Here is a 13717-nt window from a genome sequence, read left to right on the forward strand (position 1 = left end):
TAAAATGCTGTTTTGATGTTGTTATTGGAAAATTATTGTTGTATTCTGAGTGAAATGTGGACAAGAAATGGAATTCTTCACCATTGGTGCATACCAAGTTTAGATGTGTCGTATATAGCTTTCTGGGCTACCTGTGTTTGTTTTCTGTTGTACATGTAGTCAATCATTATTTCCCTAAACCCATTGTTGACTGAAATTTGTTTTATAACTCGGAGTTCCCCTTCTTTGTTGTGTGGTGACATTGGGATATTGTATACAGTGTAACATGGCATGAAAGGCTGCACGTTTTTGTGAAGGGTGATGCTTGGATAACGGATAGTGGTCGGAGTAACATTTTTTCTGTACATGGAAAGTTACAATCTTTGATTAATTATTTTCACAGTCAAATCCAGGAAATTCAAGGCACCATCTGATTCAAACTCACTCGGGAACTGTAAACATACATTTAAAGAATTTAACAAAGTCAAAAAATTGTCCAATTGCCTTGTGAATCCAGTCCAAACATAGAAGATGTCATCATCATATCGGAACCAATATAATACATTTTTTTGCTATATAAGATGAAAAATTTTTCATGTATGTCATCTGATGATGATGTGCAGCATCGAATCCATGGTCGTGTGAAGTATTAAATCTTTATGTGTAAGTACAAAGTTTCTTTTTCTACTCTCACCATAATTCTATTCACCAATGAACTCAATTTATGCCTGTATACTTCGAAATTATTAGTGTAAATAATATTAAATATTGCCATGATATGAAAATAACTATTGACAGTAAGTAAATATGGAAATCATTTACATATTTACTCATTAAAACACAATCCAATGAATACACACTTATAGTTTTGATATTTTGAAATTTGAACATTTATGGTGCTTAAAATGTGATTTAAAAAGCTGAGGTTTTAGAGATTTAGGAGGTAATTGAACTAGTGTGCAAACCAGGTCAGACTGTTCGGCAATAAACAAGTCCAATTTCGAGCTACTGGTTTAAATGCTGCCTTGGGCATTGACTTGGCACTGTCATATAGTGAATGTTTGATGTTATATGACCTCAGTAGTTAAATCACCTCAAAAATTCAAGTGCTGTTACCACTTCAATGAATTTAGCATCACAGTCTAAGTCTGGAAGAAGTGTAGATCCCCAGGATGTCATTAATTTCCATATTTCCCCAAATTAAATAAAATAAATTTAATACAAATATGAATGGACATTTACCATGAAAGAAATGACATGGCTGACCAAGATTTTATCCAGACATGTGACATCACTGGCACATTTATAGAGAAAATCCAATCGTTTTGTATAATTCTGCAACATGGCATTTGAAATATGAGGGTGGTACAATAAGTCCTTAGAAAAAAAAAACATTTTTTGGGCAATTTTTTTTATTTTTCAACATAATCTCCTTGTAACTCTATACATTTATTTCAGCGTTTTTCCAATTTTTTTAAGCCATCTAAAAAGTAGGATTCCAGAAGCTCCTCAAAATAGGAATTTTTTTATTGATAACTTCCTCGTTAGACGTAAACCTTCGTCCGCCAAGCCATTTCTTCAAGTCTGGAAATAAGAAATAGTCACTGGGGGCCAAATCTGGTGAATACGGTGGATGTTGTAATAATTGGAACTTTAATTCCATAATTTTGGCCATCGCAACTGCGCAGGTGTGCACCCATGCATTATCTTGATGAAAGAGTATCTTTTTCTTTTTCGGATGAGGATGCTTTTCCGTGATTTCTTTGCTAAGCCATTCCAATAATGACGCATAATACTCTCCTGTTATCGCTGTTCCCTTTTTCAGGTAATCAATGTGGATGATTCCGCAAGCATACCAAAAGACCATAACCTTACCGGCCGACTTGACTGTCTTCACCTTCTTTGGAGCCCGTTTGCCTTCAAAACTCCACTGTTTTGACTGTTGCTTTGTCTATGGAGTGTAGTGGTGTATCCGTGTTTCATCAACAGTTACATATTGACACAGAAACTAATCAGGATTGCGACGGAAAAGAGCCAAAACAACCTCAGAGTCGACCACACGATTGCATTTATTCTCCGCTGTGAGTAAACGCGGCACCCATCTTGCCAAGATTTTTTTCACGCCCAATTTTTCATTCAAAATTGAAGCTACTGTACCTTGTGATAGGCCTATGGCTTCTACTATTTCACGCACTTTGAGTTGTCGATCACTTAAAATCATATCGTGGATTTTGTCTATCATTTCGGGGGTACACACTTCCACAGGGCGTCCAGATCTGAATTCATCTTTTGTGGATGTGCGACCACGTTTAAACTCATACAAACAATTATTAAGAGTTGCAAACACAGGAGCAGATGTGCCATGAACTTCGTCCAACTCAGGTTTGATTTCTTTTGGCGCCAACCCTTCCAAATACAAGTGTTTAATCACTGCTCGAAACTCATTTTTATCCATTTTTATAGACAAATTAAAGTTGCTTACTTCAATTGATGATAACATTGAAACTATAAGACGGATACAGCTGAAACTTTAACAGCTGACTAGTTAGTAGTGTTATTTAATGGAAAAAATTTATTTTCGATACTACGAGCACCATCTCTTGAATTTTCTAAGGACTTATGGTACCACCCTCATATGATGAAAATTAATGCCAAGTTACTCAATAACTATCAAATTGAAATTCCCACAGTGGAAAAATGACATCTTTCACTACTGCTCTATTATAATAGTAAATATGCCTTTTTCACCTCCTCTCTCCATCCCTTCAAGGTCACAAAAGTATTCTGGGAGCGGCATTCTCTCAGCACAGCATCCACTCTGGCTGACCTCTCCTCATGGTCCCTGAAGGCGGGATTGAGCTCCACTGAATCAGCATGAACAAGGAACACGTCTGGGTAGCAGGAAATCAGGTGGGCGAGCACATCAGGACGAACCAAGCCAACCTGGTGCCCTTCAACAATAAATGGGCGACAGTTGCCTTGGTGCAAACCTAAGAACCGAAAGAAGTCAAACCAATTAGCACAAATAATAGGCAGCTAACCTCAATCATGTTCACTGCCAACATGAATTTTCACAAAGAGAGAAAATCAGCAAATGCATAAGCCTGATCTACATTAACCCAAACATCCAAATATATGGCGATGCCTTTTTTGTCCATTTGATTCCAATAATGGTAACAGTGCCTTAGGAATATTTTGAAAAGCATGGGGATAATTAAATTATTGGCAGAGCAATGTGCTAAGAACCATCATCTTTCAAGGGTCGTTAATATCTAACTATACCTATCAGAAAAGGGGATACAAAAGTTAAGCTCTGGATTATAACATGCATATAAATACTGATTATTTATTTAGTCCAAAAACAGCATTGTGCCAATTACATTGGACAAATAACAATGAAAAAACAAGTGACAATAATAAAAACATAATGCATAAAACCAAGTTAACAGTACAAATAAACAAAAAAATAAAAGCACCAAATAAAAGACATTCAGTTTACATACATGAGGGAGACAAAATAGTTAGTGAAGGAGGAGGAGGTCTGAAGAAAATAGGAATGGAGTATGAGCCCGGCAGGGATGGACGGAATAGAGTGTTTGGAATGGGTCCAAGTCAGGGAGGCGTTTCATCATTGCATCAGGCTGATGGAAGTCTAAAGATTAAATACCATTCTGTGACTGGGAGTCGAGGGGTCACACAATGAAAGAGGACATTCAACTTCATAGAATTCAAAGGCACTCAAAGAGGGAAAAGGGAAAGAAATTCAGATGACATATAATTACCGTAACAATTTTTTAGAAAAACTTCATACCATTAATGGCATGGTGATCAGTATGCGAGGAAATACCGAGGGAAGACCTGATTAAATCTAGAGAGAAGTTATGGAAGAGTAAATGATGGTGACAAATGATGGAAAGAAAGAAATTCAATGGGCAATCAAGTACGAGGGTCATCCGGAAAGTAGTACCCGTTCGTGCCGCATGAAGTGCTGACGACGCGAGTAGCCGCTGGACGAGGTCAGATAGCTTCAGTGGCTTGTCTGCCTTCTCTGAGCCAAGTTGCGTGACGCTAGCATTGCCTGTGTTGTTTCTGTGATTGTTTACAATGTTTAAAAAAATTGAGAACGCCGCCAGTTGTGAAGTGAGGGCAGTGATTAAATTCCTCAATGCAAGAAACGTTCGCCCATGTGATATTCATCGCCAATTAAAGGAGGTGTATGGAGACAATGTAATGGACGAGTCGTCTGTTCGGCGGTGGTGTCGCAACTTCAACATGGGGAGGGGGAACACACACGACGATGAGCGTTCGGAGAGACCGTCTGTCATTACAGACCAACTGGTGAGCTCAGTTGACGAATTCGTGAGGAACGATCGGCGCGTCACAATTGATGACATCTGTGAGCATTTTCCCAATGTTTCTCGAACAATTGTTCATGAAATTGTTAAACACCATCTGCATTATGCAAAAATTTGTGCAAGATGGGTCCCTCGCGTATCTCAATGAGCTGGCGGCGAAGGACTATGCAGCAGGAATACAGAAACTTGTCACACGTTATGACAAATGCCTTAATTTGCTTGGAGATTATGTTGAGAAGTAGTTTAAAGTATCCTCTTTCAAATAAAATTTTTTATGTTTGTTAATATTTACTTTTGTGTCTTTATTTCACGAACGGGTACTACTTTCCGGATGACCCTCGTAGTTTAAGAAAAGTGGGTGGAGCTGTGCCCCAAAGTTGGGAAAAGTAATTAAGGACAGGAGAAATACAGGCAAAGAAAAAAGTCTGGCAAGCTGGCAAATTAGATACTTCACTGTATCAATATATTAGGCCCACCAATGATATAGCTTTAGAAGAAATGCTTTTGATATGATCATGAAAGTTAAGTTTAGTGTCAAAGATGACACCTAAATCTTTTTCAGTTGTGACTGCTGGAATTTTCTGATTATAAATATGATACTCAAAAGCTAGGAGTGATTTACAGAGAGTGAAAGAAAAAATTTTTGTTTTTGCAGGATTTAATTTTAGGTACCAATTATCAGACCATTCAGTAAGGGCGTTGAGGACATTCAGCAACCTAGTGATGATGCTGATGGCATCGACTTGTTTGATTTGCAGTCATGAGCATTCAGAAGAATTAAGCATGATGCAATTTTAACAGATTCAACTAAGCCATCTACGTTTAATGCAAATAACAGTGGACCAAAGACAATCCCCAGGGGAACACCAGAAGTTGCAGGGACAAGAGAGAAGTGAACACCATCAATTACCACCCTGCCCATTTATTATGAATGAAGTCAAAATTTCCAGAAATTTACCATGAATATTAAAATGATTCTCCAGTTTGTAGAGTAGCAATTGGTGATTCACTTCATCGAAAGCTTTTTCAAAATCGATGTAGCAGACGTCCAATTGAGATGACTGTTGAAGCCCTGTATGTAGTGATGCTGCAAAATTGAAAGGTTACGATCCAGGAAGGAAACCACGTTGCTCTTCAGAAATGAAGGGAAGAGTGAAAGATTAAAGTCTTTGATGGAAAATATGCTCACAGATAGTTGACTGAATGGGTGGAAGGGAGATTGGCTGGCAAGACTCAAGGGAAATTTTTTTACCACATTGGAATAAAGGGAAAAGGTTACCTATTTTCCAGATTGTGGGACAATATCCCTCAAGGAAGCAACAAAGCAAAAAGAATGGACACAGGGCCAAGGTAGGAGCGGCATTTCTCAGAAGCATAGCACCCTGCTGATCAGAGCAAGGGTGGTCTTAATGGAGGTCAGCAGTTTAAGGCATTCATCAGGGGAATTAAAAAGTGATGAGAGAGAATGGGAACAATACATGTTGAATGGAATTTTGAAGTATCCATATGATGATTAGCCGTGAAAGTGGTTGGAAAAAATTTTCTGAAAAGGTCCACATGTTGGGATCCAGAAATCACTTCTGGGCCAAGTGACTTTTCTATCGGTGGGCTGGCAGAATTACGATGGAAATTGGTCATAGACATTGCTTGTTTAATTGTGGCTGGGGCAAATTTTTAGTATAGCTATTTGTCATCCCTATATTTTTATTTTTATTATAACTGTAAATGGTAGTTGCACTTAACTTTGGCATTTTACTGCAAAAATATAAGAAATACATTGGAGATCATAGCACCCTCACACCTCTTTTTGAATTGAAAGTTAAAGTATGATTTCACAAAAATTTTTAAATTGCACTGAAACCTAATGTATCAATATTATTGCTATTTGCAATGATACCAAGACTCACTTGGTCAAAGTTCTTGAACAAATGGGGTTTTTTGGGACCAATTATGATTTAATTGCAACAGTTTTACAACCTGACTTGACTATCACAACCAACGATGGCTTTGTGCCAGAACAATCTAAGGCACTAGTTCCAAAATTGACAAGAATAAATGAGAAAAAAATGCAAATTTCATTGACAATATAGAACTGCAGCCACATTTTAAAACGAGTTGGCTCACGGGAACAAAACATGGTCATGGGCAAGCCTTAATACCGTCAATTTCTACTGAAAATTTCGTGAAAAATATCTACTCTGCGGTTTCGGGCTTATCTCACGACCGCAATTTACCTAAGGCTGTCGGTAGAGGCGGGAGATGCCGCATGGAAGGATGGGGCATTCACTCTTTACCCTCTGATACGAGCGTAGACGACACGGCAAACTTGCAAATCACGCAGGCGCTCATGCATCACGCATTCTCGAAATGCTGACATCTCACAAGAGCTTGATATTAGCATTTTGGTAAGCAGAAGTCAAGATTATCTTCAAATCATCTGTGAGGGGCGGCTACTTCCAAAAAGTAATGAAGATAATCCTGAATGAAGTCATAAGCATATTATGTGACGACGCACATCGCAGACGAAGCTCGTTAGCACGGCGCTCTTTTCTCGCAACTCAAAATCGCTCTCCCTCCCTCCGCTACCCTCCTCGGTACAATTAGTAGATATGCTTTCATCGGAGCAGTTGCCGTTCTCTCTTCTTTTATCTAAAACCTATCCAAGCTAACACAATGATATTTTAATGTCAATGGCTTAGAAATATCATTACGACTGAGCAACGAAAATTCTAATTACAGGTTAAAAAAATTCGTTCGCGCTAAATGAAGACCGCTATTTTTTATAAAATACATTGCACGGCAATTGAAACAAACAATGTTATGCGGATCACTAAAGGCAACTGTTACCGAGGTTAACTCAGAGCGCTGTGGTAAGAAACAAAATATGAGTTAACGACTGTTTGTAATTTGAAAATAAAATCTAATTTTACTAATCATGATTGCGTGGTAACCTACAGGACAGTGTTCGACTCCCAGCGGGAAGATTCCGCGTTCAAATCCGGATTATCTCACTGGGCATCCCGAGCTAAATACAGCATGTATAATTCAGTAGCACATATGGAAAACTGCAGTTTGAACAAGGATGGGAACTGTACTCCCTACCGTTTATGTAAACGCAATATGGCTTGATATCCTCGCATAACAAACTCACCTTAGATTTGAAGACCAAAGTTTGAATTATAAAAATAGAGGTTTCAACTAAAGTCTTCCCAAGTTTATAACAAATATAATGTCCAAAGGAAACATGGTATTTATATCACTCATCGTCCTCTGGTAAAAGTGACAAATTTTCGACCCAAATCAGTAAGTTAGGATTTTCCACTAGAATTACAAGGGTTTCCATGAAAGTAACGATACCAGCAAATACCCCAAAACTTAAAAGAAGCGGACCACCAGAGATATTAATCATTCAAAACCATGCATTCCCACAGGAAAGGAAATCAACAATGATTAGGAATACCTGGAAAACATAAGGTACACGAAGCCTTTCTCGATCGTCATGAGATGTGATTAGCTCTTGCTCCCCTTTGCGGTGAGCTCACTCCCAATGACCCTTTTACGTAATTCAACGCACATTTCCTTTCACTCTTCCTACCTGACCTCTCCGTTAACTCTCCCAAATCACTGATCGTGCACTACACAGGAGTAAACAATGTTACCGCACCCTCCAAGGGGGCCATCACATACCTGTTGTAACTTCTGGCAATCGGGAAAACCTGAACTACCCCGCTCGTTTCCCTTGCCCTTTGACCAAACACCGCAGACCTATTTTTCCTTTCACCCAGTTCAACTTTTCTTTCACATATAGCCTAACCCGCTCCTATTTCAGCCGTTTAACACAGTAAATTCAGGAATTGACCCTAATAACTTTCTAAATACGAATTCGGGGAGTTGCTAAATTGTATTTGCTACAGTACTCAAACCTTCGTGATCTGACATTTAATGGCTGTTTCGCATTTCCCTTCTCTGAGCTAATGTGACTGTTATTTCTACCGGATATAAACGCAATTTATAGTTTTTCTGTTTCGTCAAATGCCCAAGACACTTCCAAAGAAACTATTAAGCTCTATCCCTTTATATCTTTATTGCTTGCATGTCCCAATATGATAAGATATGGTGACTCTCAGGATAGGGAAGGGGTGTCCTGCGTGAAAATTGGGTGGACAGATTCAGGGGAATATAAAAGACAAAGGCAAGATTTTAAACAGAAATATGCATTCGCGGGAGACTTGAGCCATGGGCGAGGCGAGGTAACGCTTATTTATTTACCTCAGATATCTTAGATCAACGAGCACTTGACTGGGTATTACTTACGCACAGTGTCCTCTCATTACAGATGGACTATCGTATTATAAATGTAGTTTTTGGAATATCTCTTAAAAGTATTACACATTCAAAATACTTCTGAAACAAAAACCTTTCCAATCTTTACCTTTGTAAACTGCCGTGCTGTCCAAAAAGCCTATTTTCTTCCTCCTCCTTCTCAGCTTGCTTAACATTCTCCCCTCTATTACGGCTATCTCTCTACTATCAATCAGAAGCCCCTTAATACCTCCTGTACCACCTTCCGCTGTTTTCTTAGATTTCCCCTACCAAGTCCTCTTCCTCCACCCTATCTGTCCTTGTTGGATTTCTCTTAACCTATAAATCGTTTCTTCATACGACATAAACAAAGTTATTGAGGTTTGTACATCGCCGTCCTTGAGCTTGTAGAGATTTTTGTTAATGCATTGCAGATTGATGATGTGGCTCCTTTGAATTTTTTAGTAACGAATCATCCCTCTCTGTTCCTCTCAACGCGCCCCAAAAATCACTGCCGCAAGATTTGAAAACGCTTTCTTGGATAGAACTCAAAGAAATCCAGTAGATTGAGGAATAATGAAAGAAGATTAGGAGCAGCGAAAGGAGAAGGTCTTAGCAGCATGCCAGGAAACGTGGAAGCACACATATTGACGTACTATCACACGTGTTCACATAGTTGTCTCTTTGCTTTAAATACACAAATGAGTAGCCAACTTTTGGCAATAAAGGAGCAAGCATTCCCATCCAGTGAGAAAAAAATCATGGTAGAGCAACCTTAATGGAAACTGTCCAACAAGACTAGACAAATAGATGGGATAGATAGTTGGGATAGACAAATGATGTACACAGTTTGTACTGTCCAATTAATTTGTAAATAAGTAGACAGTACAGTATGTGTCCTTCATTTATACAATACTGTTCCACCACAGTATGCCGGACATGGTTGATTTAAGAGTTGTATAATTTTTTTAAAAGAGAGAAATCCATTTCTTACATGCAATTTAGATGTGTTTTTAAGCGTGTTTTACTTGACTGTAACCGGATCACATTAAATACGTCTAACATTTACAGCTGGGTTTTTCACGATCCCTAACAACTATTATGAATTACGTCTCTCATTGACGCCCTTATGATTGCCCTATACGAATACATATGATTTCCTTGACTTCTATCTTCCTTCAGACCATCCGAAAAGTCTATTCTCTTCCTTCCTTTCCCGCTTGCATAACATTCTCCCATTTTATTAAGTCTTTCAAAATGATGTTGACTCTCAATATCTCCTCCACCCACCTTTTCTGCCTTCTTCGAATCTAACATCCACTTAAACCTTCGCCGCCCGTCACCCTCTCGGTCCAACTCATTTCCTCCATTTTTCTCCATACTCAAATCTCACAAGACTTCAATGCTCACTCATCCTCGTCCCGCAAAGACAAGGTTCTTGTTCTTTAGCTACGATTTGTATTTAATTATTTATTACTCTTTTCATTACGCCTGTACTTAACGTAACTGTGACTTATCTCTTTTTATTTGAACTTGTTTCTTTCACCAACGCAATTCATCTTCTAACGTCCCCACTACTACGTCAATGTTTTGCCAAAATGACACTCAAATAAGTAAGTGAACTTAATTTTCTCCTTCAATGCCTTCTTTGGTATAAAAAAATAACATTCTTTCAAATAATCTTTTATAAACTTAGCCTTCTAATTCTTCAGATTTTCATGAGTCGATCTTCTGGCGTATTTATCACACCGCATTTCCCGCACTGGTCCAGGAAAGAATTTAACGATAACTGCGATTCCTTAGCTGTATCACTTGCAACCCCAATTTTGAGGTCTTGACAACTTTCCTCATTAGTTCTTGCCCATATATCAGCCTGATGTTATCATATAAACATGATGTTAGATTATTATTATTTCTTGGTATTCATTCTCTTTATTAAGGTTAAAGCATCGGAATTCCAGTTTTGCACTATCCTGCCGATTCTACCCCATTAGCATTGTAAATTTCATGTCAAAACCGTAAATTATGTTCCGAATCTGTATTCTCCTCCGGAAAACCGTGATTTGATGACGCTATTTCTAAATCTGTCTAACCATAATGTGATCTAACTCGTGCCATCCGGTTTCTTCCGACATGTTCCATGTCCACATATCGCTCTGATGGTGTTTGAGCCAGGTGTTAGTAGTAGTTATCAAATTCTTTCTCTCACAGGGCTAGATTGGTTTATCCCCGTGATTATTTTTTTACTGCTAACTCATACTCTTCTAAGTCCTTCCCACCCTTGGCAAAACACTGCGTTCCGAGCCTCCATCACGACTGGGTCGTACCTGGCACGTTCACCATTATTTTTTTAACTGAGCATACAAACTAACCACTTCTCCCTCCCTCGGACTACGCGCATAATCGGATGACCGAATTATTGGTCGGGTCTACTTCTTGGTCAACTAATACAATTTTCTTCACCTGAGGCATCTTTACCACCATTTTCCTAAGTTTTTTCAGTATTAGACCTAATACAAGTTGACATCTCCTCTACTGCTATTTATTACCTTCATAATAATCAGTATTTCAATCCTTAGATTGGATAACTGCATCCCTTCATTCGTCTCTATTCAGCGTTTATTCCACTCCCATCTTCCTGTTTTACGCCCTTCTTATTTTGTTTTCTTAATTTTGTTATGTAGTTGTCTTTTGGTCTTCCTCGCTGGATCATCCCCTCAATTTGCCCTAAGGTTATGCCGCTAGCTAATATATTCTGATACATAGTACATAGTACATAATCCATCTAGTTCTCCTTTGCCGTTGAGTCCTCAATATGGGCCTTTTTTCTTTTGCTCTTCGATACACTTTCTCGTTCCTCACTTTTCCGCCCATTTGATCTTCACAATTTTCCTCCAGCACCATGTTTCAAAGGCTTCTACATATTCTCTGATGGTCCACTTTTTCAAAGTTCTATAGCTCTGGCCCCTTGAGTTTCACACTCCATTTGAACGTTCTGACGAATTGCTTCCATGTTTTCGAACTTAGGTTAGTAGTTTCCTCTTCTTGGTGAACGTCCTCTTAGCTTGACTATTCTTCGCTTGATGTCGGTCGAACTTCTACCATTCCAAATTATACTCCAACCCAGATAGATGAAGGATTCCAATTGTTCCAGTTTCACTTCTCTAATTGTGATATCTGTCTTCGGTGTCTCCTTTCTATACACAAGGATTTTAGTTTTCTCCTTATTATATTCCCCTAGCGTTTGTTCAATTGCACTAAGAGTTCATTGCAGTTCCTTGAGCATTTATGTAACTGCTACGAGGTCATCTGCGAACCGGAGCATGTTAATTTCTTTACCATTCCCCTTGGTTACTTCGATGCCCGATTTTAATGCTTATTTTATTTCCTCTTTTACACATACATGTAATGGTGCTGACGATAAGTTGCATCCTTGTTTGCCCGCTATTTTACTTTGGCTTCTATTTTCCTTCCGTTTTTCACTTACATGGGTATTTCCTGATTATTGTAGAGGTGATGAATAGTTTGCTTATGTTGTAGTTCACTCCAAGCGCTTCTAGAATCTTGAAGATCTTGTTTCTTTCGACCTTTTCGTTTGCCTCGTATTTTCGATGTGTGAGATCAGGCTCACTATTCTGGGTTCTTCCTATTCATCTGTCATTTTTTTCTTCGGAATAGCAATATCTCAAAGCCACGCGGTAGTTTTTCACTGTCGACGCTATCTTTGATTATTCCAAAGATGCTATCTTTCGCTTGGACACCGAATATATTTGTTATTTCTCCTTTTATTTTGCCAACACCTGGTGCCTTGTTGTTCTTCAGGTCTTTCACGGCTCGGTCGTATTCGCTTCTCATTATTTCCGGGCCCCGTTCGTCTTCTTCTACAACGAGTTCTTCTTTATGTAAGTCACCTTCACGAGGTTTGGTAGAGTACTTAAATTTATTCCTTCTATCTCTTCCCAATGTTGTATTCTTCTATTAGTATCTTTCCATAAGCATCTGGTGGGATTATGTTTTTCTTTCTTAAAATTGTACCTTAACCAGCTTATGAGTAGTTTCGCTGTTTCCCTTCTTTACACTATCATTGATTTTTGATGAAGTTTTCTCGGGTCTTCCACCGGGTCAGGGGTTCCATGTTGGCCGACATTTCGATGCCCGACTCGTGCATCGTCTTCAGGGGGAAGACCCGAGAAAACTTCATCAAGAATATACGCCGGGAAAGCACCAAATCTTACTTTATCATTGATTTCCCTGAACTCTCGTATGACTTGGTTCGGCAAATTTCGATTAAGTGATACCTCAGTTTCGTTTCTTGGATACTTGCATTTTCTTTTTGCAATTAGAGTTTTCTTATCTGAACTGTTTCCTATGACCGCTTATATTTCGCCGCTTAACTAACGAGAGGCTTATCTGCTACTTCGGTTATTATTTTCTTTATTTCCTTCCACCGTTCCAAGTCACTTTCTACTACATACAATATGTATATTAGCCTCGTTTATTCCTTCCATTTTTATGTTGATCGTGGCGAACTTTTGCCTCGCTTGTTTTTGCTCCAGTATCTTTGCCTAACTTCTGGGTTCCTGTGTCACTTTCTTCATCTCTTTTTATGCCAGTCGACAGCCCACGACCACCAGGTTGTGATCGCTATTTATATCTGCCCCGGCGTTGCTCTTAAATTGCTTGGATCTTGTGCCTCGTTCTGGATGTAGCCACTTTGGTATCTTGCCCTGTCTTCTGGCATCTTCCACGTGTATCTTCTTCTCCTATGTCGTTCGAAGAGGGTGTTTGAAACTATCATGTTTTTTTCCAACAGAATTCTATCAATCTTTCTCCTGCGGACTTTCGTTTTCCAATCCGAACAGTCCTACGCTGATTTCCTTCCGGCGCTTTCCAACCACCGCGTCTTCCAGTTGTTCGTATACTTCTTCTATTTCCTCTTCTGAATGGCTGGCCGTTGACATATACGAGTACACCTGCATTAGCACTATGTCCGCAGTCTCTCTCCATAACTTTATCATCAGTGTCTATGTCTACTGTCTAAATAGTAAGTAAAATGTCTACTCCTGCAGTAGTCTGGTTCT

General features: G+C 38.9%; 1 protein-coding gene across 4 annotated transcripts in view; it reads right to left on the reverse strand.

Annotated features, from left to right (window-relative positions):
- Positions 1 to 13717, reverse strand: part of LOC139690773 (uncharacterized) — a 57737-nt gene that overhangs the window by 21018 nt on the left and 23002 nt on the right. For all 4 annotated transcript variants that reach the window (XM_071588331.1, XM_071588332.1, XM_071588329.1 and 1 more), the window contains exon 3: positions 2728 to 2969. In XM_071588331.1, coding sequence (XP_071444432.1) covers positions 2728 to 2969 — 242 coding nt within the window. The remainder of the gene's footprint in view (positions 1 to 2727; positions 2970 to 13717) is intronic.

Source organism: Hetaerina americana, unplaced genomic scaffold (genome assembly GCF_022747635.1).
Source record: "Hetaerina americana unplaced genomic scaffold, ioHetAmer1.1.p SCAF_3, whole genome shotgun sequence".
In the NCBI taxonomy this organism is placed as follows: domain Eukaryota; kingdom Metazoa; phylum Arthropoda; class Insecta; order Odonata; family Calopterygidae; genus Hetaerina; species Hetaerina americana.